Here is a 25,756-nt window from a genome sequence, read left to right on the forward strand (position 1 = left end):
CTCTCACTAGTATACTAATAAAGTTCCCCAAGCAAAGCTCACTCCCCAGGTACTAGCTAATAAATTGTTGTAATAAATCAATGAATATGAACTGGTTGAAAATGAACATTGTGTGGTGAATTAGATGATTTTAAAAATTGTTTTATGATTGCAGAAAGCGGCCCCTACCCGCCTGGTCCAGGATATCCGATGCCTAATGTTGGTGAGTAAATTCAAGAGATGTAAAAATAAATGTTTTGAAAAAATTACTTAATGTGATTAAGTTAAGTCAAATATCTGATTTTTAGCATTGCCGGATTTAGGGTTTTTGCTACTAGGCAAACTAACTCGAGCATCCCTCACCCCATATGTGGAATTTCCACGTGATTGCGGCAAATTTGTAAACATCTCCCTTGATTATGGGGACATCCTCATTGTCACCTGCAATTGCGGCTTATTATTAACTAGCTGTTACCCACGGGCTCCACCCCGTTTACTACATAAGTATTAATAAAACCGGTGGGGCACACGGAAGATTTCTCAGGTGCCGTTTGACGTCACTAACTGCTGCGTCTGAAGTAACAGACAATTTTATAATTTTTCTATTATTAAATTAAACTGTCATAACCTAACCAAACGTGCTGATAATGAAAAAAAGCGAATGAAGGTTTACTAATCTAAAAAATTATTCATAAAATAAAATTATAAATGCCTAAAATTCAATTATTTAATTTTTAATTTAATTTGATTTAATTTAATTTTTAATTATAAAATTAAACTGTCATAACCTAACCAAACCAACCAAACTTGCTGATATGAAAAAAAAAATGTTGACAAAAAGTTAGTGTTACCAGCAGGATTCGAACCCGGAACGTTCGGATTTCCACAAAATAAACTAGCCACTACACCACAGAGGCCGATGGCTTAATGCCGTATCGTTGCGGTAATAGTGTTCCCTTAAAGTGACGTCAGCAGTTAGTGACGTCAAACGGCACCTGAGAAATCTTCCGTGTGCCGTTTCGTTAATAAAACTATTGATTGGTTAAGTTAAGCTGAAATAAACAAAGCAGAATACAGTAATGGTAATACAAACAAATAATAACAGCTGAGGTATTTTTAACATTAGGTAAATGGAAAGTTCCCTTTGGAAAGCAATTACGACCTTATAAGGCAATTTATGAAATAATGGATAATTTTGCGCAAGGTTTCTCGTCATGACGAACATTTTAAGTATATGGTTTATGGGGGCGTGACTTGTAGTTTTCTCAAAAGTTCATGGGTACTTTTGGCTTTATATATAGATTTAAAAATAAAAATTATATTCTTGTTCCAAAAAATTATACCTACAAGGTACAAAACGTTGCGGCCCCCCTTTTGCCTGCGCTAGTGGTACTTTTGGTTGCATTTTAGTTGGGACAACCTAAGTACTCGTTAAACTGATGCTATTTAAATAGGGAATAAATGTGATATTTTTAAGGAGACATTTTAGTGTAAATCCAATCAGGCAAATGTAAATTTGCTTAGTCTGCAGGTTTGCTGCAACGGGGTTTTTTATAAAAATGACCCTGGCTAAAGAAACAGCTGGTCGGTCCTTAATTAGTAACAAATCTATCAATTGTCACATACATTCTACTTATATCCTCCACTCATCTTTGTCTTAAGAATGAGAATAAGAATCCTTAATTATTGTCATTAGACACAGAAGTGTAGACATTGTTAGAGCTATCTTAAAATATGTACGGTACCCCAGTCCTAAAAATATCTACTAAGAGGAAAATTGTGTTTAAAAATCTAAAAGTAACATATACACTTGCAGATATAGCTGGGTAGCTCAGCGGTTGTAGTGTTCGCCTGGTAATCAAAAGGTTGTAGGTTCGATCCTGAGAAAAGTCAGTAGCTTTTTGATGGTTCAAAACTGGACCCAGCTGTCCTTGATTATTGGTTTTTAAAATAATCCTGGCTAATGAAACAGCTGGTTTTAGTCAGTAACAAAGCTACACGAGTCATCATACTCCATTCTTCACTCAAATGTGTATAAATAAGAAAAATATAGTGGGTAATTGTTTTATGAATAAAAAATTTACTAGAAAACTTAGTGTTTGATCAAATGGGGCTGTAAGTTGTAAACACTAAACTAGTTGCCTAAGTGACATTTTAACGTCGTCGAGAATCTCAGTATTGATCCACTGTTCTGGTTGTTTAAAGTTAGCTCGTACTTGAACCCTTGACACCGATAATTGGCATTCAAAAAAGTTTTATAACAGTTGAAAACTTTCTATCAAAATTGTTAATGTGTGGTGTCTGAAATACTGTAAAATACTAGCAACATTCTTCTGTGTGTATGTGTCTGTGTAGGCAGTAGTGTCAAGTGGGTAGGTTTTCATATCTTTATATCAGGCTAGATATTAAATTGTAGTATTTTTTTAAGAACAGATACAAGTTGATGGGTTTACCAAAACCATATTTGTTCATAAATGAGTGTTCTGATAAGCTTATATCAGTAACTTGCTATCAGTCTGTCAATTTCCTGACTGGATAGCGGCCTTAGTCTGCAAGCAATATGTTCCCTGACAATAGTGGTGTGTATTCTCAACAAATTTAAGATAACTTTGGTGCTATTTCTTAAACTCAATTAAGTTTTTTCTTGTGCTGAAGATAGTCTCAATTTGTATTGCTTGTACTAAATTTAAGTCATGTTGTAAATTGGTTTATGACGTAAATAAACAAATTGAATTTACAAAACTAAAGGTTGCATGCAGTTTATATTCCCACTATAAATATAACTATCTTCTACTTTTTACCGTCTCCTACATATTTTTAGCACTAATCGTAGCGCTCTAACATTTCATTCAGTGTATTTAATACCTAATTAAGAGTATGATTTGAAAATCAATTCCTGAATTTTATAAATTTTGCAAGGTTTCTTTTCTTGTATCATTGGTTTTACATATTCACTACCAACTCTATCACATGACCCAAGATTCAGAGGAGTGAGTCATATTTGTTGGGAGAATGTGTTAGCACATTCACTACCGACTACACAATCTGAGATACACAGGAATGAGTCACCTGTTAGGAATGTGTTAATTTCTATATCCTTATTCCAATACGTAACACAGAAGCACTCATTTAAAATTTTTCTTTTAGATGTCCTAAACAGCAAGACTAATTAGGCCTAGTAATAAAATTACTAGACAGGCACTATAGCTATTGGTTCATCATTGACTTTTGGATCCTGAAGTAGAATTCCAAATTGTACGATGAAAGTAGTTGAATGAGCCATAGAATGGCCTACTTTCTTAATTCTATTTTCTCCCTTGATTTTGTAATTTGATACAAAATATCCTGTATCTTACTACAAGCTGTCCTTTCAGTTTGGAGTGGTTAAAGATTTGTGTGTGCAATAGAGATCGGTAATTGTCATCAGAACACAATCTTTTGGTGGCCCAGTTCAGTCAGATTCCTTTTACGTAATTCCAAACCTATCTGTTTGTTAGTTCTATGAATAGTGTTAAGTTTTTGGTGGTTGATTAATTTTTAATACACACTACACTAATGTGTTAATAAAAATATTTTAAGTGTAATTTCCGTTTTTCAGGATTCCAACCAGGACCAGGACCCTATCCTCCTGCTCCGGGTGAGGGACAGTACCCACCTGGAGGTATGTACCCTCCCCCGCAGGGTGGGATGTATCCCCCGTCCCAAGGCTATCCACCGTCCCAAGGTTATCCGCCCTCGCAAGGCTATCCCCCGTCCCAAGGCTATCCACCATCACAAGGATATCCATCGTCTCAAGACTACCCCCAGCCACAAGGGTACCCTCCTCCAGGCGGCTATGCCCCGCCTCAAGGCTATCCCCCTGCTGGAGGCTACCCCCCGCCAGTGTCTCAGCAGCCCATGTCTGGAGGCCACCCAGGAGGTCCCGATGGTAAGTTATTGTTCTTAGTACTTGCACGTTCCTATGCATTTTAGCCACATGTGAGCTTTTTCCGCGCCTCATGCATTATCCCATAGTCTATCAAACTTGAGTTGTTTAATGAACTGCATCAGGTCTACAAACTACTCTTGAGAAAGGTGTTTGCCCTTTGTCATGGTTCCAAGAGTTCTTTCTCTTACCTCATTCGGAGCTGGGCAGTCATAAAGTAGATAGTCTGCAGCCTCCTCCGACTGCTCATATTTATTACATGGGGAGTCCCCATTGTGGGTCCTCAAACAATGTGCATTCTCTGGAAGTCCACAATCACCGGAATGTTTAATGAATGAAGCACTGTAATAGAGCGGTCTAATTTGACCAGTTTGTTGACTGCAGCAGAAGTCGTTGGGGATTAAAATTTGCAAATAAGCCTCTTAAAAGTTTATTTTTACAGTTAACCTGCTTGTATCAATTACAAATCAAGAGCATACATAGTTAATATCCCTTTTAAACTGATGGGAAACTTTAATGCACCACAAAACAATAATTTAGAATGTGTTTTCATGAAAACATGAACCCTCTTTCTTAAATCTCTCATGGATATATATCAATACAATGAGGGGAAATGAATTTGTATGTATATTTTGAATACAAATTTGTATTGTCAAATAAATTTTTTAATAAGAAAGTTTGCTTGATCCTTATTACCGTACTGTAGTAATAGGCTAAATATCTAATGAAGGGCCTTCAATTGAACTGGGGAAGAATTATTTTTAATATATTGTATGAATATTCCAAACAGATAATTCCAATCTAGATAGTAGCAATTATGGTATTTAGTTTATTTTCAGAGTCTTGCTTTTCCATCTGCAAACCTATAATTCAATTAATTAGGTTACTATGCCTGCATAATCCTGGAAAATTATTCATAGTTTTAATTTGTATGAATCTTAACATACTGATAGGTCAATTTTAGCGCTAAAACCTTGTGTTATAAATTACTCAAGGTAATCTTTGGTTGGGAGGTTGTAATCAAAAAGAAGTTTTTCCAAGGCTTTTAATATCAATCCAGTGCCATATTGTACAGGGTTAGTTGACAAGATATAGTGATGGTGATTAATAGCTATTTATGTATCAAGAGCGCAATGATACACAGATTAATTTTGTATGTTTCCTTTTTTAAGGTTATGTTATTTGCTTACCGTTTGTTAACATACCGGATCCGCAGCTGTGGTTAGTGTAGAAACGACAACTGTCCAGCGTGTGGGAATGGTCCATTCCCGCTCTAGAGAGGAAATGAGCTACTTTGCTTACTGTTTTCAGGTTTAACAATAATTGTGATCATTTCCATGCAGTGGTAGGAAAAAGTATTTATGATTCACTCTGATATGATTCATGACAGATACAAATTTTAAATCTAATATATAAAATTCTCGTGTCACAGTGTTTGTCTGCAAACTCCTCCGGAACGACTTCACCGATCGTTATGAAATTTGGTGTGTAAATTCTGTAGGTATGCGAATCGGACGTAAACTATTTCCCGTTTCGAAATTCTTAAAAGGGCTCCGCCCCAGTGGCTCTGGAGTTTCCCATGTTAACCTTATGAGAAATGGAATTAATGAATCTTAACAGCTGTTTCAATTAAACAAGTTGGTTCTGTTCTATGATGTTCAATAGCATTAAAGTTACAAGGATTACCAACAGGGTGCAGCACTATTATTTCTTTTACGTTTATGACAACAGCTAATTTGCAACCAAAAGGTGAGTGAGCGTAGCGAACGAACTTCAACCTGGAGGCGAGTTAGCGTAGCGAACGAGCTAACCTGAAGGCAAGTGAACGCAGCGAACGAGCTCCAACCTAAAGGTGAGTGAGCGTAGCGAACGAGCTCCAACCCAAAGGTGAGTGAGCGTAGCGAACAAACTTCAACCAGGACGTGATTGAGCGATGCGAACGAGATCATCTTGAAAATTAAACGTAACGGTACTTTCTTTCCATCGGTCTGTCTTAGGGGAAACCTATAACTTAGGCGATACGAAGTTTGCCGGGTCAGCTAGTAAATATACACCCTGTATATAAACTATCATGTTTATGTGCGATTTTTTATTATTATTATTATTGTTATTGATAGAAACAAGAAAAGTTTATCTCGTCTTCAGTTGGTCCCAATTGGGTTATTAAATAAAGCACACTTCTGTTGGAGAGCGAGCTGGTCTAGTGGTTCAAATCCCGCCAAACACCAATGGATTCTATTTAAGTGATAATGCCTCATATAGAACTAGCCTGAAGTAATGTTGAAAACAACTATTCAGGACTAAATCCTAGAAAAAAATCAAAAACTGTACATCTTCTTAAATTGTATACCAAATGTCATAAAGATATCCTTAATACTTTTTATTTAAAAACAAAATCTAAAATGGCACATACACCTCGCTAACAAGGAGTTAAAATTGTTAACTTGATTTTTATTTTATTTTGTTAGGGGTCAAAATAAACCATTTCCCAAGTTCAGCTGATTACTTAGACACCCTGTATGTATAGCATGATGACGAATGGCTATTTCAACGTCCAGGAAATGATTTCAAACACAATATACAATGACTGGATTGTTTCACTACAGCTTCATACTTTAAACCTACTGTGTGAGTGAGAGTGCTACAGGGTCCAAAATTATATTACTGTTATATTCAATCCAAAGACCGACGTGTTTTTAAAATCTTAGTGTTCCGTCATTATTGACCTATTGGTCGCTTCAGTGATTACAGTAAAGTACCGTAACGTAATGTATAAGTCATATGGGGAAGTCAGAGACTTCAGTGATTAGATGGTGCGGACTCAGTCAGTAACTAACGTACACAAAGTTAAGATAAAAAAAGTTATGGGAAGCTAGTCCAATAATAATTTTGAGAAGTAAATTAAATAAAACTTAGTTGGGGAATTTGAGCCAAATTTTATAGTTTTGAATGTGAAAATTAAGAATCTAGTTCCATGTAGTATGACCATGCATAGAAAACCCACTTTTTTATAATGAGTTTATTTCTTGATACAGTACAACGGTATTAAACGGTATTAGGACTGCGAGATATTCTTTTGGAACTGGTGGGTTCCCATCTTTTGTTAGGGAGAATTGGGATGGATATTCTCTCCCTGGATAAACACAGATCTAGGCAAAATGTTAGATTCAGCAAATAACAATAACACAAAAAATAATTTTAAAAGAAATCATTTAAAACTGTAATAGAAATAATTTGAATAAACATGCCATTTCATTACTGGTGTTTGCCTTGATTTAACTAGGCTAATGTGTGGACCAGTTTGTTACCAGTTGAAGGGCATTATTACCAAACCATACAACAAATTAAATGCAAAACAATAATTATAATTTATTTTGTATTGAAGTTACATGTGTAGTATGAGAAGAAATAAGTTTATTATCGTTAAAAGAATTGCCAAAAAAACAAAAAAAAAACTACAGTAACTTATTGACTTAAATACTAACTCAACTCAACGAGTCAACTGAATCTTCGGTTAGTGCTCTGGAAAAAGTCTGGTGTTTAGATTTTCCCAATAGAGTCAAGACATGGCAATACTTTAATACTTTACTTTGAAATGGTGAACATAGGAATGTAGGTCCTAAGTGGCAAGGAGATTTATCCCACAAAAAAAAATTGTAGGTGATGTATGATATCTAACTACCACTACGGCATTTACATGTTTTGTTTTTGTGAATTTTTTTGTATTATTGACAAGCAAATCTCTATTTTTTTAACGAAAATAGATAGAAATATTCTGTTTGTGGCATTGATTGTTAACAAAGGTTCCACGATCTTTTACGTCAAAAATATTTGTTAGCTCCCTAGGTAGGGTTTGACTTCATTATTGAGTGACCTCTCATTTTGAAGGGTTTGTCAAAATAAACAAAATGACGCAAGCCCGAAGTGGATATCTCACCTCTAGCTAAAATGGCAAGGAATCCAAAATTAGATTTATGTGAAAAAGCACCCATTCTACAAATTTGATATGATAATTCAAAATTTGGAATCTCATAGGTGACACTTAATACTTATTTAAGTTAAAATTCCCTTAGGCTATCTGTCCAAAAAAAATTGTGGCCCAAAACGTTAATTATGATTTAAGTTAGGCCTATGTATTAAAGCTTGATAAAAAGTCATTTTATAACAATTGTAGGAATTTTAAAATAAAAGGGGAAATAGCTGATATAAGAAATTGGAATTTTATAAATCATTTAAGAAGCTCTGGTTATCCTCCTGGTTAGCTCCTAATGTAAAAAATTGCAAACCTTTGTTAACATATGATTATGAAAAACTACTTCAATAATGGTTTGAAACCTGATATAATCTTAATCTCTCATAGTCTTTATCATAGTCAACAGTTACATTTTTCTTATTTATTTTTATGATTAAGTACAACTAGCTATCAAAATAGTAGTAAACAAATAGAAACAAAATGATTTTGTGTACTGTGTTGAAAATACGCAATTATATTTTTTTTATCTCCAAAATATTTTATATTTTTTTATGTTGTGTATTATTATAGTTCTTATTACTGTTCGTTTTACCTTTAGCCTATCTTTATTTATTTACTAGCAGAGTACCCGTCCTTCGTACGGGGTTGAAATATAAGTATAAAATGCTTATTGTAGTTATACTCAAGCTTTGCGATTGCAATGGTTGGAGGACACAGTTTGATAAAATTTGCTTTTTTAAATTTACAGTATTCTATAGTATTACACATCTACCATAGCCATAATGTTCTACCATTTCACCTAAACAATAGAGAAAAATAAATTATCAATTCGCAAAATATCACAAATTATTCATGAAATTAAAAACATAAACATAACTGTAAACAAACCTACTTTGACAGTTCTCATTGCGAATCACAGTTTTTTGTTGCTGCTTAGTTCAAATTAGCTGTTTTCATAAATGCAAAAGAAAATAGTGCTGCACCCTGTTGGTAAATCTTATAACTTTTTAATGCTTTTCCATATCATAGAACCAACTTTTTAGTTGAAACAGCTGACAAAATTCTTTAATTCCCTTTAAATATGAATACTCATAAGGTTAACATGGGGAATTACAGAGCCACTGGGGCGGAGCCCGAAAGGATTTTTGAGATAAGAATATGCCTATATGTTAATCGGGAATGTAAGCTATCATCATGCCAAATTTCAGCCCAATCCGTCCAGTGGTTTATGCGTGATTGAACTTCAAACAAACAAACAAACAAACAAACAAACAAACACACAAACTTTCACATTTATAATATTAGTAAGAAGTAAGATTTTGTAATCTCAACTAAGTAAACAGAATTCGCTGTTTTATTTTGATCATATTTAACCAACAGTTGGCTTTAAAGATCGAATCCTGATACTCGAATCTCAAAATTAAAATTAAAAACCTTTTCGATTAGTTAACGTTACAAATAAATTAAGATAGGCTACTTAATAATAAAATGTTTACTATTAAATAAAAACTAAATGAAAATAATTAATAATCATTCTCACTAATTTATATATCTGGCCAGGGGGTAAAATTCCGGGGGTAAAAATCCGGGCCGTACATTCTAGGGTTTTATAATTTGATGTATTCTGATTAAATTCACACCCGTGAAAATATATGTTTAATTCTGCGTTTAATACATCAAGCTGATGTTGCGAAACTCAAAAGTTCACAGCCGGAATTTTACCCCCTGGTTTGTGACGTCACGTTTGCCCAGGGGGTAAAATTCCAGGGGGATAAAAATCTGCTACCCCTAAGTTCCTCTCAAAAGTCAAATTTAAAAATTCACATTTTTCTGAATAATAAAATAATAGCAAAATGACAATATTCACTATTGTGGATTTAAAGCCAATAGCTGTGCATTACCTGTTCTGAGTAAATATGATCACTTGGCTTACATTCACATTGATTTTATTGGCCAAGTCATTATGGCTAGAGATTAAGTTTGGGCAAATGGAAGTTACTAAATACATTTAACCTGCAGTTTTTCTTAGGAATGTGTGTGATGACCTTTACCAAACCTTTATAACACAACTAAGATTGTTGCTCTTTGTTTGTATTTTATGTTTATTTTGCTAATAAGGTAAATTTTCACTTATTCCAACAAAGTTAATTCTTCTTATCTGTTAAGGTTTTGTGATAAGATTGGCTCAAGTGGATACTTAATTCTAGTCTAAAAAATAGTAAACATCTGTGATTTCAAGTAAAATTACACTTATTTTAGAACTTTGCAATATCTATTTTAAATTGGAATACATTCAATATTAGACTCAATTCAAACCAAACTAATTACAAACAAATAGTGCTTTCAGTAAAATCCTTTTGTATTTACTTTGGTATCGACGCACGTTTTTGAAGAACAACAATTATGAAACCGTTTACATATTTCCAATTTATAAAGTACCTAAAAAAATATCAAACTTTCCCCTGACATATTTACAGAGTGACCCCAGAGATAAAGTTTATAAATAGATGATTTGGAGTTTTTTGTTTACCATTGATACCACTCATTAGTGAAACTGTGTTATATAAAATGTAGACACTAAAGACCGATAGTTGACCTCACTGTGTGAGGGAGATGGAAGATTAATTGATAAAGTGGGTCTACGTTGTGGGCAGGGTCACGGGGTCATGAGTCTGTGTTTTAAGCCCCGTAGCTTTAGAGCTTTAGATCAGTTGTGCCGCTGCATTGTTTATGTAACCGTAAAGTGACACCTCATCTCTGTGGTTGACTGAGTTGTATGCCGGTTCTGACTTTATGCTGACTCCACTTTCATGGCTTCCAAGGAAAAATCGTATTGTCGAAGGTCCTGGAAGAAATATCTCAAGTCGTTGCTGCCGCGCAAGGACTGGGTTCAGCACAAGTGTCAGTTGGTGTTTAGTAAAATAAGTCGTAGTCAGAAGAAATTCGGTTATGTGAAATTTTTGACGGACGAAGAGAAGAGGTGAGATTTTTGGATGGGTTTAGTATTTTATGGTTTTTATGTGGTCAAAGTTGTTATTTGATTCACATCTCAGTTTTAATTGATATAACAAACTGAATTGTAATCTTAATCTCTGTTCAGTGGAATATCTTTTGCTATGTTTTTAACTTTATATTAACTAAACATATTCAATTATACTTGAATTTTTTACTCTTTTAGAAATGGATCATTATATAACAATACTTTTTAGTATGAACAATAATTCTTATTATATTTTTTAATTACTCTAACTACAACCCAAAATAGTCTTAGAAATGAAATTTTTGGTTTTCCCAGGTTTAAGAACTTGAATTACATTAAATTTCCTTTTTTGTTGCCTATGTTATCGTGCAACAGTCTTACAAGATGAAAGTCAGTAGTTAAAAAGACATCCTTTGATACTTATAATGAAGAAAATGATATCATAAGAATTGAATACTAACTAAACTTTTTAATCTTACTAATTTAATTATTTTAAACTAGGCTATATGTTTTCCTCAAACTGTTTTTTTTTTACCAGACCTTAACAATCTACTTATTTAACATAACTTCCTTAATTATTTAAATCAATAAATAGTTGTAAAAATTATGATCCTAAAAAAGTTGTGGGTAAAATAAAAAAAATTGCATTGTGATTTCAATTTTTCCTATTCAAAACTAATAATTACAATTAGTATTGCTGTATTTGAATTTCTGAATTATTGGAGGCACTCCAAGATTACCCAATTTCCAACATATAATTTTAATTTTTGTACTCCACTAAAATAGTTGGTTTACTCATTACTCATGAAAATATCATTTAAATAGCCATTAACTGTTCAGTACCTAGTTGAATCTTGAAGTTCAAGCTTGGTGAATTTGTTCAACAATCCCCACTAAAATATGTTCTACATAGGCCTACACAAAATAACAATTAAATTCTTAATCTAGGAAAATACTTGTTTTACATACATAGAGAGTTTTCTCAGTTAATTGTCACTTGAACTCATTACATTTTTCTAGAAATGTTGTTCTCTAAAAAACAGTAATACAAAACAGATTTGCACATTTTGTATGGATCAAATCAATTCATAATGTAAGAGAAGGTTGTAATCAACATTATCACAATGTATAAAATCAAACTAAGGATATATAATCAAATCAAATCAAATCAAATCAATCTTTATTCATAATGTGTACATGAGTCATACAACGGAATAGTGTCATTTCCTTATAGCTAACAGGGCTTATAATACATATTTACAACTGGTTATACTCCTCAATTGAATAAATAGGATTTGATGTAATATAATTTTTTAACTTATTTTTAAATTTATTAACATTATTTTCTTTTTTTATTTCTTTAGGTAAAGTTCTAAAAAACTTTGCTCCTGCATATGATGGTTTTTTTGTGTAGAGTTGCAATCTGTGATGAGTGGGTATGATTTCTGATTTATTTCTGGTATTGTATGGGTGAGTTGGATGGTTTATTAATGGCTTGCTTGAATTCAAAGTTTTGTAAACCATAATTGTATCAAAAATATACTGTCCATAAACGGTAATAATTTGAAGATTTTTGAAATGCTCTCTACAGGATACTTCTTGATGAAGATTTTTAATGATCCGAATTGCTTTGTTTTGTAATTTTTGAATTTTATCAACATTTTCTTGTTTGGTGGAGCCATAAAGACAGATGCCAAATGATATATGGGAATGTATATAGGAATGGTAAATTAGTTTGAGTGTTGATTGACTACATAAATCTGCCATTTTTCTCAAGGCACATAAACCTGAATTAATTTTTGATATGATTTGTCCACATGTTCATTCCAATTTAGGTTGCCATCTATTAGTAGACCGAGAAATTTTGTGCTAAAAATTTGTTCAATAGGTTCGGAATCAATCATAACAACAGGTTCTGCTGTGGTTTTTGACTGAGCTGTTTTAAATGATATATAATTTGTTTTTTCAACATTTAGCTGTAAATTATGATTTTTGAAAAATTTAACAATATTTTCTAATTCTAGGAAAGACAAAATTTCAATTTGTTCTATTGTTTTATCTGAGATTTTTAGGTTAGTATCATCGGCGTATAAACATATACTGCTTTTCTCAGGGTTTGATAGTGAAGTTGATATATTTTTTAGATAGTATATGAAAAGAAGGGGCCCTAAAATTGATCCTTGAGGAACTCCGAATCGTACTTTTTTAAATTGTGATTTATGATTTGAAATTCTATTATCAGAACAACTATTTTCAAGTGTTGTTTTATTGGACAAACTGGAATCTATTTTCAAGGTATGAACAAAACCAATCTAATGTAGATTTGACCATCCCCAGAGATTTTAATTTACTAATAAGTAATGTATGATTTACACTATCAAATGCCTTTGACAGATCCATGAATATACCAATGCACGGGTCTCCAGCATCAATTGAGTCAATTATTGATTCTATGAAAGCAATACTTGCAGTAATTACTGATTTTCCACAGCAGAAACCATGCTGAATGTCATCTATTAAGTGGTTCTTAACTAGAAATTCTGTTAATTGAATGTAGACTGCTTTTTCATAAATTTTAGAAAATGTTGGTAACAAGGATAATGGGCGATAATTTGACGGATTTTTAACATCATTTTTTTATGTAATGGGATAATTTTTACAATTTTTAATTTATCCGGGAAGACTCCTGAGACTAAAGATGAGTTTATGAGATTACTTAAAATATAGCTGATTTCATTTTTAATGGATTTTAACAAAAATATAGGGATTTCATCATACCCACTCGAACTCTTATTTTTAAGGGAACTGATAATTTCTTCTATTTCTAATACTCCCACCTCTCTTAATCTAAACATTGGTTTCATTTCCCATTTGGCAGAATCTAATATTACATCATTACTATCTGTACAATTGTTTATTTGAGATAAATCAATGTTATTTTTTTACCACATTTACAAAGAAATCATTAAATATATTTGATACATCTGTTGGGTTACAGTAATGTTTTCCATTATGAACTAAATTAATATTTTGATTATTTTTATGGATTTTGTTTCCCACTTCCGAATTTATAATATTCCAAACTGTTTTGTTTACATTATTTGATTTTTTTATTTTACTGTCAAAATAATCTCTTTTTGCCTTTTTAACATTTTTTTTTGTAATTCAAAGATTTAACATTTCTGTCAAATTGTTATCTTTTTTACTTCTGCTTTCCCGTGTTAGTTTAACTAGTGTACTCTTTTCTTCTTTAAGTTGTAGGGAAATCCAATTGTTTTTTTGTGTTGTTTTCTTTTTTATTCTTTTCATAGGAAAAGCTGTATTAAAGTGGTACATGAAACTGTCTAGAAAATTATTGTATTTATCTTTAGCCGGCGAAAGAATTACTTCAGCCCATGGACTCATCTGATAGAAAATTTTTAAACAGATTAATGTTTTCTTCACTAAAAACTCTTTGGTCCCGGAAAAAATTTTCCCTTACAGATTTCGATTTTGGCAAAGCTATATCTAAGCATTGACCATCATGGTAAGACAATAAGGTTATTATGCTGTTTATTTTCATGAGGCTGCTTTGAGACTTTGTGACAAGGAAGTTGTCAATTGCTGTTTTTGATGTTTTAGAGATCCTAGTGGGAAATTTTACCAAGTACTCCATATTTACCCTTTTTAGCATATTTTTTAACATAGTGTGTTCCTTAGATTTAACAAGCACATCTATATTAATATCTCTGCAACAATGATACACTTAAACTTATTGCTCAAAAATTCTAAAAGTACAGTTAATCTGTCTAAAAATATTTCAGCTTTTGACTTAGGGGATCTGTAAACTGCTACAACTACTATTTCAAAATTGTTAATTAAATATTTACATATACAAAATTCAAACTGTTTTTCTTCTATTAATTTATTTTTCAAAGAGTCAGGAATTGTAACTATTTTTTGTTTCATTTCATTGGTAGATAGTAACATTACTCCACCTTTGCGTGACAGCTTCCGAGTAAAATATGACCCTACAGAATAGTATTCTATATTTTAAGCGCTCAATTTCTTCCTCTTTCATATCATGTTCTGTCAAGATAACAATATGTGCTTTTATTTCATTCAAAGTTATTTGCAAAACCTCAATTTTGGATTTCAAATGTTCAATATTCTGATGGAATAATTTAACTATAGACTTATTTTGATAATTACATTTTTGAAGTGGACTTTGAGAGAGGTGGTTTCTAGGTGGTTGAATAGGTGGTCCAGTTATGTAGGATATGTGATTAGGATGTGTGATGTGAGGTAGGGTAATCGTAGATGGAATAGTTAAAGGACGTCCGGAGGGGGTGAATGGTGAGGACTCTGAGACAAAAAATGCGTATTACTATGACTTATGGTATCGGAAGACACTGACACACTATAATGATTTGTACTACAGACATTACTGATTTCACTAGTGCTCTGCTTTTCACGACTAACACGATCACACATTTTCACTGGCAAATGATAAGGCCTGGTGATACTTGCCTGGTGATAAGGCAAAATTATAATCGCCAGCTTTATAGTGGGATTGGATATAAAATACAAAATAGTAACTGATGATCCTAATATGTGAAATATCAGTTTCTATAGTTGATCTAATTACAAACTATAATCTATAAACTGAAAAATTATTTATTGAATGAAACTGTAGTTCTGCTTTGTTTTAAGAGGGTTCCACCCGCCGGCTGGTTACCCCGTGAACATGGTTCAACAAAAAAGATCCTCGTGGCAGTATTAAATTGTTTATCGAGTTGGAATAAACTGTGAAATTTCCACAAAGATCTATCCTATGGCCCTGGATGAACTGGAACTTCGTAATTGTTTCTTTAAGTATTTACAAAATCATTTTGAAAAAACCGTAAATTAGTCTATTTCACACGTGATTTTAGCTTCTAAATAATAGTTTAACTTTAATTTATCCCCATCCTCTGCAAGCTCTGATATGTCAAGAGCACAAAAAGCACACAATCATAGGAAACAAATTAGTTGTAGTTTTAGAATGTATCGTACAGGCATAATTAGAAATTAGAAACATTAGCATGTTTAGCTGCCATCTGGAATGAAATGATATTTATTGGCACAAAACGCACAGAATATTACAGGATGTATGTACAGGTGCTTTGTCATAAAAAATTAAATTGTCGTTATACAGGTCGTCTCTTTCTTTCTAAATTGAATACAATGTGATTTTTGTTAACAGGTGGTTGGATGAATTTGCCAACAGGACCCCCGGCCAATTGTCCCCCTGGGCTGGAGTATCTTACGAGTATTGATCAGCTGTTGGTGCATCAGAAGGTTGAGCTGCTTGAAGGTAAGAACAACAAATCACAATCCATCTCATAAACTGATAAACACAAGTTAAGAGCCAGTGTTGGAATATCCAACAGATTACTTTACTTTTTGGTCCATACTGATAGAAAGCTCAAAATAAAGAAACCAAACTTTACTGCTTAGATTTTTTAATCATGTTTACAATCTATTTAAAAATATCAAGTAGCAAACTAGTTTAAAAATTATGAATGAATAATCCATTAAAATGCATAATCTACCATTGCCCAATGGATATTAGTTGTTTAACAGTTTTGAGGACAATTTTATAAGTGCAGGCATAATATGCTTCAATAAGTTATCCTCTTATAATTTAACCTTTTGCGGTTGAATGGTGAGTATAGGTTGCCGCGCGCAAATTTCCCTAACGCTCAAATTGCCAAAAATTGATGTCAAATTCTAGGTGGGGGGGGGGGGGGGAATAAACTAATATTCACAAAGACAGGCTAGGCCTACCCCTAGAACCAGCTACACTCAAATTTCTTTTCAGTAGTGCTCAGAAGGAGCCGAGAAAAATCCAGGGGTCGATACAAAGTTGTTCATGGTTTTGACTGATCAGTTCATTAAATTTAATTAAAGGCTCATAGCTCTAGAAGCTTTCAAATGCTCTAGTAGCCAAATGGTCTCAGGACCTTCAAATTGCTGGTTTGATGCCAAGTGAGATCATTATTGGATGCCATGATCCAATAACGATTTTTGGACGATTGTAATTACCGTCCCAGATGCCATTTGTCATTATGCAACCAATTGAATATAATATGCACCTAGGTCTGTCTCTGTGGTAAAGTAATGATAATTATAAACTAACATGCTGTCCACAGCTCTGGTCGGCTTTGAGACCAAAAACAAGTTTACCGTGAAGAACAGTCTGGGCCAGAAGGTGTTCTACGCCGTGGAACAGTCGGACTGCTGCTCTCGCAACTGCTGCGGCCCCATACGCCCCTTCGGCATGAAGATTCTAGACAACTACAAGAACGAGGTGATCCATCTGGAACGACCCCTCGCTTGTGACTCTTGCTGGTTCCCTTGCTGTCTCCAGGTAAACTGATTTGATAATTTTTGAATCGTAAATGAGTCCTATTATTAGCGAATTTCCCTATAGGGAAATAGCTATTACCGTAGGTAAGACCTGGAGCCGGGACCAATATATTTTTTCATTTTTATGTCCCTAGAAGCCAAAAACACCATTCGTTCAAATTTTTATGTGTGTGTGTCCGTGAACGCGATAGGCCCCCCCTAACTTAAGTAATTTTTATAAATTTTTATAATATTTTCCTATTTGTAGCTACTCAATGTCAAATGGTGTTTGCCATTGGTGTTGAATAAATAAATAAATAAATAATTTGTCTCCGATTTTGATGAAATTTGGTCTGAAAGTGTAAGGCGGAACAAACTTGAATGAGTTCGTGAATCAGCATGATCGGACCATGGTAAAAGGGTTTTATGGGGTAAAAAATGGTTTTTCTCATTTTTGGCCCTCAAAACACAAAATTTCCCAATGTATATCCAGCTTAAAACACAAATAATTTAGTATACCAAAGTGTTTTTTGTGTGGTTATTGGTTACGGAGAAAATTAAAAAAATTTATCATTTAAAATTCCCATGTTATTCTTATGGAGAATATTATAAAATGTTGTAGTTTGCTTGTTTATGGAAATATTTTGATCAAACTTAGCAAATTTAATTATTTTATAATGAGCAGCTAATATTTTACTAAAAACCACATTTTATTAGCCTCCCTGTAGCAGCAAACCTAGGTATTTGTTAAACCTAATGTTATTTAAGTAGATTTAATTTAAAATCAATTCCGGCAAGTGGAAATTCGCTTAGTCTGCAGATTTGCTGCAGCGGGGGGGGGGGGGGGGGGTATTTTTACTTACCATCTTGAGGAGTGACATTTTTTTAGACTCTGGCTTGGAATTGTTTTACTTCAGATTAGGCCAAGAGGGAGTCGAAGGATTGTCACTTAAATAAAATCATATGCTTCGTATGCTTAGTAATTAGTAATACTTCAGAAAATACATGTTTGAATTCTTTTAACTGATAAAAAGTTAATATTTACCATTCACCATTGATAAAGGTCACAATTGTTCTGTTATCAGTCTGTTTTTTGTCAACAATGATTTGGTAGTTTGTTTAGTTTCTAGCATCACTAAGTTTACATTGACCATGACTTTAGGTCAAGTCTAACAAACATTGACATAAGCTGAATACAATCAGAACAATAAGACATGCTAAACAAGTAAATAGCATCAACAATGTAACAGTTGGTACTCTATAATTCCACACTGAGTGCAGGGCCAAGTGCCGTTTGCCTAAACACTTTGACGAGGGTCATTTTACAGCCTGAGGCTTGGCGGGGCAAGTGCCAGCCAGGTATTAGCAACCGGTTCCACGGAGGGTATGGGGGTGGACAGATCGACCAGGGAGGGACGAGCAAAATATTTTTAGGGATAAAATGAAACTGTAATAACCAAACCCGACCAAAATTACTGATTATGAAAAATTTGAATGAAGGTTTACTAATCAAATCAATATTAATTTTAAATCGATATTAGGGTAGCCCAGTTAAGAAACTGTACCAGGTCTCTGTTACATCCTGCCCACTACACCCCCTTCCACTAATACCCCTCCTCAGAATCACTCTTACGCTCTGGGGAGTCAAACGGCACTCAGGCCTATCTGACGGTTTTGACAGTTTACAATCCCCACGGTAAAGAATAGAACGGCACTTGCTCCGTTTCCCTACCACACTAGAATCTTATGTTGTGTCATGATGTCTGTGTTCAGTGTAATGGTACTTGACTTTTGTTGGGACATGAATGTTGTGCCTTTCAGTTGATGTTGCCATAGCAATATGCTGTGTAATGTGAATGTTTCAGAAAATGGAAGTGTTCTCTCCCCCCGGATGTCTCGTAGGAACCGTGGAACAGGAATGGAGCATCCTTCAACCTTGCTTCAGTGTCAAGAACTCTGCCGGAGACACGGTTCTGCGTATCGAAGGTCCTGTCTGCACCTTCAGCATCTGCGGGGATGTGGAATTCAACGTATGTAAAGCGTTTTGATTCCATGCTGTTTTACGTTGCTGTGTTGGTATGTGTAGTTTTGTATTTTTTTTATTTGGTTTGAAAAATCACATGTGGTATGTATCTTCCTCATGTTGAGCGCAAGTCCTTTGGTGAGACTGGGTTTAAGATTTGGCTCACAATTTCTTCTTCTTCGCCTTTAAGAAAAAAATTTTTCATTAAAGTAAAGCTGTAAAATGTCTTGTATGAAAGGAAATATAAATTAATTGTATTTCAAAACAAATATAAATACAAAACAAATGGTAGGAAATTCAAAACAAACTAAATACCTCATAGCATTACTTAATAACAGTAATTGAGGTGGCAACCCCTCTCAATGATTAATAATGTAATAATTATACTAACTTCAGTACGTTAGAAAACATTTATTTGAAAGAAATATAACTATTTGACAAGGGATATTTTCTTCAGTTGAGAGACAAGATTTGTAAAATGTGTGTAGTGAAATAGTATCCAGGAAGTGTGGAAGTACGAAGAAATGTCGTTATTAGTTTCGTTGGAGGTGTTGTAGCGGGGGAGAATGAGTACGAATAGGGGCGCAAGGGGAATATTTTGGATTGGGACGCAGTCAATACTAGTTACGCCACTGATTTTCAGTAAGCTTGCGAATGTATTTAGCAGTAGTGGTAAAATTGTGGGATTTTCATATTGAATTGTTATGTTGATAAAAACTTTTACTATTACTTATAGTAGTGGACATCCCATTCCCATTATAAAGTAGTGGCCAGTTTTGGAATTAAAATTTAATTAGTTATATTGAACAACTGAAAATTTTGATATCAACTACTGATTTCTGTGGAATATGCCATCTCCTTTTAACTGAGCCATACTGTATTGGCAACTTGCAGTCAACTTTTTAAATTTCAGTTGATGGACTTTCCTACGCTAATGATTTTACAACACTATTTTCCGTGCGGTAAGAAAACTCCTCCTGTTTTTAAGTGACTAACAATTAATCTAAATCTACCTAAATATCCTATCCAACTTAATCTACCTAAAGTTTTTTCCACACATTGATTTCATATTACAACATTACATAACCTAAAAAACAATTTTAAAAACATAATATTACTAAAACTTAACACAACTATACACAAAACGAAACCAAAACCAAACTCAGCTATACTTATCAGTCCGAAGCTTCCAGCTGGTCTGGAAAAAAACTACAACAAACTCGTGGGCACAACCTCAAAAATCAAACTAATAAGTACAAGGGGTTGCCAGGTAGCGGAGATCTAGGAGGTGGGGTACTTCCTCTACACTAGGGGCTTGCGTCGGCTGCTGGTTCCGACCTGCCTCCATGGTGACTCACAATAACAAGACCTAGGCTTGAATTAACTTGTAACCTCCAAGAACAAACACGTTACAATGCCTATGGGTACCTGACAATGTGAACCTTTTTTCCTTCTAGAATAGTCTTGGACGCATGGATCTAACAACCCTTCCAAAACGTGATTAGATCTTACATCCTGAAACGCTGTGTACAAAACACTTCAGCCCATTCACAAAATTTAGTTGGATTATGCCGATTATGGGGAAGGTTTCCTGATTTCCCCTCTTTTCTTAGCTTATTATAATGTACATTAGCTGATCAGCTGTCGGTTGTGGTTTCATAGTTAGGGTGAAGTGGAAAGGATGGAATTGCTTCCCCTCGATCAAACCACCTGTGGCAAAGCCATAACATTTCCCAAAAGACTGTTTTTAACATATGTAATTAATACCATATGTTGTGATTATGAGAATAAAATAATGTGAGTTGTACTAGTTGAACTAATAGCAAAAAGAAAATGTTAACTGAAACTTAAATACTTTGATTGTCAAAAATAAAACTTCTTTCACGCTTCCACATTTATATATTTACTTAATTTAGAACAGAACTTATAAATCTTCGACACCGCCTAAATGTTGTGAACATAGTATAGCATAGGAAAAGTCCATAAACTAAAATTATAATAGTTATCCTTCACAATTATAAAATTAAAAACTAAGTACTGTAAACTAAGGTAATTTTTATGTCACATCAGTGATTTAAATATTGGGAAATTAAAGAGAAATGTTTTTTCAGTAGCGCACTATGTAAAAACCATTGGGCTCATTCAACAATGTTTTGGTTAAATATTAGATACGACTGGTCCAAACAGGTGGGATGTAAACTCCAGTATGCAAAGTGAATAAAGCTCTTTAAATTTGTAGGTGCTGAGCAAAGATAGTTCGACTGTCGTAGGCAGGATATCGAAGCAGTGGAGCGGACTGCTGCGTGAGGCGTTCACAGACGCAGACTACTTCGGCATCACCTTCCCCATGGATCTGGACGTTAGGATGAAGGCAGTTATGCTTGGAGCTTGCTTCCTCATTGTGAGTCGAACTTTGAAATTATTTGCGTTTTTGTGTTTTGGAAAACAAACTCAGTGTGATGAAGATGTATTGGCTGAACTTCAGGTCGCTCTGATAGTTGCCTGACCTAAATGGACTTATGGTCAATTTTGTAACTGCTAGAACATTGATTTGAAAAAGTCTACACAGTAAAAATGAAAGTTAAAAATACATTGAAAGTCAAATCAGTGGTCATCTTCCCCAAGAGATTGTGATGTCGATGAGGATTTTGGAACTATTGATGCTGGATACAACCGATCCCATAAAACATATGGGTTAAGTTGGGCTTGGTTTGGCAACTTACTTAATCCAAACTTAATTGAACCTAAGGATAATTTAAATTGGTACTCTATAGAAAAAAATTGCCACAATTACAATACTAGAAACCAGAATTTACTTATATACTCTCATCATTCTACGACATCTTTGGAAAAGAGTATTCATTACATGGGAATTAAATTGTCCAATAAACTTCCAAATCACATAAAAAGCACAGCAATGAGTCCAGCACAATTTGTAGATAATGTTAAGTGTTTTTTTATCAGAAAGGCCTATTATAAAGTTCTCGGTTTTCTAAATGACTCTCAAATATTATTAGCAGGTCCTGTTACTTCCATAACATTTTATAGGGTAAAAGTTCCTTCTCCATGTTAACCTTGTTGATTTTTAAATGTTACATATTATATATAGTTTTTTTGTTGTGAAATTTTAATGAAGACTTTGTTATTAACTACAGTCAAATGTTTTGTGCACTTTTTATGTTTTACATATTTTATAATTAAATTCTATAAATCCTGTTATTTAGTTTTAAGCTTGACATTATCTTTCTTTATTAGACCTTTTGGTTAGTCCTATACAAAGAGTTCCTCAAATGTTAAACAACTATTTGATTCATTAATATTATTACTAAATACCTTTTAAGACAGTTATTTAATTTTAAGAAAGGACATTAAGTAATATAATATTGGGCTATAAGAAGAATGAAAAGCACCTGTGCATTTATCTGTAACCTCTGTACGTTTATCTGCAAATAAACATGATTTTAAGAAACATAGAGCACAAGGGCCTAGCTTGTTTTGATTTTTTTTTTGTGGAGAGCAGGCTTACTTGAATAGGAAATAGTCCAAACTGGCACAAGAAATACAAAACTTAAGACTATATACACAATAGATTAGAATATTTCATTGTCACTGACAGCATTTTCATCTAAGGAAGATAACAGATTTTCAGGTGTAATCCTTGCTAACTATACTAAAGTTGTTAAGTTGTTCTCTTCTTGTCACTGACCTAGAGGAAATATGGATAGTTGAAGTGTGTCCTAGACCTACTACTTTGGGAGTTGTGAAAATCAAACTAAGTAAGTGCAATCGTCATAACTTTGTCTAAACTTAATTGTTGTAGTGCGCTGTACAGGTAGTTTCATCCATCTAATTTTAAAGTACCATACAACTACTAAGGGTAAATGAGGTTTTGATATTAAAATATCGCAATAACAGATAATCAATTTCTTTTGTAAAACCTTGCAGGTTTTTAAAATATGTGTAACATAGTACCAATTAAGAAACAAATCAAAGTCAGCTATATACTTAATCAATCCTTCTTTTTCAGGATGCAATGTTTTTCGAGAAGTCTGGTAATCGTGAAACGGATAGACCTGGAATGTTTTAGTTTGAAAACGCTGCTGCCAAAATAAACAGGTATCTAATAACCAACCTCATTAGAGATTTAGCTAATTAGAATTTACTAAATCTGTCCTAGTAGTGCTTAGACCTTAAAAAAGTCTTTTTTGAATTTTTTGAAATGTTGTAGCCGGAAAAACAAAGCAAAAGTGTGGGAGGAATTATTTATTGTTTACATTTAAATGTCAACACAAAGTTAAACATTGTAAATTTACTCATGCTTCTATCGAGACCAATTAATATTTACCTTTGAAAACCCGACCTCAAATCTTTGGACATCCAAGGGGCGTAGCCCGAGAGAAACTCAGGAAAGTGAATAGGCCTATGACATTCCTAGATATGTGGACCATCTTTGTACTTTGGCTGTCTGGGTTTAGTATTTTAGTCGTGACAGCTGCCGAGACAGACAGACAGACATACACCACCACAATTTTATAATAGTATAGATATAGATAGATAGATGGATATAGAAGATTAGATTAATAGGCAATCATGTTTCTTGAAAACCTTTTTTCTCAGCTCATGTGCACTGCAGGGAAAATCTACGCATACTAAATGTAAACCTGGTACTAATGTTTTTACTAAATGACAGATATTTTCCTGCAGATGAGCAGAATCCCTTTATAAATTAAAATAGACTAAAAAATAAGCACAAAAATGAATTTAAAATAAGAAAAAAATAACATTTGCCTTATAGGTTGTCATGCTGGTGACAAAATAACAGAATTTAAACAGAAAATCTAAACAAATGGAAGAAATTCAAATCACATGTTTTATTTATAGCGTGGGTGAAAATTGTAGAAGTCTGTACATTACATATTTTTGGTCGAATTTTTGACCACTGGACGACCTCTAGTATAGTATATAATAGGATTGCTTTCATAGCAATGAAAGCCAATTGAGCGGAGCAATCATGTTTTATAGTTTTTAATAAAGCAATAAATTAAAAAATATTATAGATATAATACAAAATACAAATGTTCTCACACTCCGCACTGCTAGCCTTTACTACTTCCTTCACCACTTCCTACGTTTTAGACCTGTTTCCCTCCCTTCCTATAGCATTTTAGGATTGCAAATACATTAATATAACTGCCACAAACGGTTCCCTCACTCCGCAATGCCAGCCTTTACTACTTCCTTCACAACTTCCTACGTCGTGGACTTGTTTCCCATAGCATTTTAGTATTTTAGATACAATTATCTAACTGCCACGTCACAAACCTTTCCTAAACTCTGCATTTCTCACCATTACTACTTCCTTCACCAATTCCTACACCGCGGACCAGTTTAAGTTTGCCATTTATGAGATGGATCCATGAATGTGATTTACCGACGAATTGTTTAAGATACAATGTTATTTTTTATAACCGCTGTTTAGCAACAAAAATCAAATATTCTGTTAAATACTGTACCTAAAAAAGTATGTTTTATCTATGACTGTACCTATTCGATAAGTGGTCGTTTCCAAATCGGGACTTAAATGTAAACCTTGTAAATGTAAAGACTTTCTCTGTGGTATTTGATCAGTGGTCATCATCTGAATTATTTTTCCTTTTTACTGTGAGGTTGTGGCTTGATTTTAACATAGGCTATGATTCTTTGTTTTGTTTACATTTACGTCATTATTTTGTAACCATCATGGCAAAAACTTAGAGTTACTTGAAAATTATATAGTCACTTACGTCTAAACCATCCAAACATTTGACAAAACAACCTTGGTAAGTTTGGCTAAAATATGTTCAGCCGTTATTGAGATTAAGTGTTATAAAGATTGCATTAAAGTTGATCCCAAAGATCTTCGCTTCGCTCCGCTCAATTACTATATATCAAAGTTTATAGTTTAAAAACATATGTATACATATGTACAAGTCTTTCTTCTTGAGTTAATATGGGCTCTTCGGTGCTTTTAAAGGTACAAAAAAAGTACTAAGTTAGTATTTCTTTGGCAAAGTTCGATCTAGATTGTTTTAACCTTTCCTAGAATTTTCCCTAAAAAGGCTTTTTAAATCAACTTTAGAGATGTTTAACACACTCACCATCTATCTATACTTATAAAAGGCAAAGCCCTCACTGACTCACTCACTCACTCATCACTAATTCTCTTACTTCCCATTTACCTAGGACGCTGAAATTCGGTACACTGATTCTTTAGGCATTAAATAGGAAAACTAAGTTGTTTTTATTCTGATCGGATTTTCGGGCTCCGCCCCAGTGGCTCTGGAGTTTCTAATGTTAACCTTATGATTTTTCATATTTAAAAGAAATTAATGTATCTTAACAGCTGTTTCAATTAAATAAGTTGGTTCTGATCTATGATGTTCAACAGCATTATAAAGTTACAAGATTTACCAACAGGGTGCAGCACTCTTAACTTTTTGTTTGAATTTATGATAAAAGCTAATTTGA

At 33.6% G+C, this 25,756-nt stretch overlaps 1 protein-coding gene across 3 annotated transcripts in view; it reads left to right on the forward strand.

Annotated features, from left to right (window-relative positions):
- LOC128990131 (phospholipid scramblase 1-like) overlaps positions 1 to 25,756 on the forward strand; it is a 33,458-nt gene that overhangs the window by 4,822 nt on the left and 2,880 nt on the right. Inside the window, exons 3-9 of one of the 3 annotated variants that reach the window (XM_054412391.1) lie at positions 155 to 202; positions 3,578 to 3,907; positions 16,082 to 16,192; positions 17,031 to 17,248; positions 19,092 to 19,256; positions 21,489 to 21,650; positions 23,277 to 23,365. In XM_054412391.1, the coding sequence (XP_054268366.1) occupies positions 155 to 202; positions 3,578 to 3,907; positions 16,082 to 16,192; positions 17,031 to 17,248; positions 19,092 to 19,256; positions 21,489 to 21,650; positions 23,277 to 23,336 (1,094 nt within the window). In that variant the 3' untranslated portion in view covers positions 23,337 to 23,365. Of the gene's footprint in view, positions 1 to 154; positions 203 to 2,504; positions 2,559 to 3,577; positions 3,908 to 10,607; positions 10,858 to 16,081; positions 16,193 to 17,030; positions 17,249 to 19,091; positions 19,257 to 21,488; positions 21,651 to 23,276; positions 23,366 to 25,756 lie in introns of those variants that run through there. The other 2 variants (XM_054412393.1, XM_054412394.1) reach the window with 2 other exon arrangements.

This window comes from Macrosteles quadrilineatus, unplaced genomic scaffold (genome assembly GCF_028750875.1).
Source record: "Macrosteles quadrilineatus isolate MER2022 unplaced genomic scaffold, UCM_ALF_1.0 Scaffold_3__2_contigs__length_128488019, whole genome shotgun sequence".
NCBI classification, from domain to species: domain Eukaryota; kingdom Metazoa; phylum Arthropoda; class Insecta; order Hemiptera; family Cicadellidae; genus Macrosteles; species Macrosteles quadrilineatus.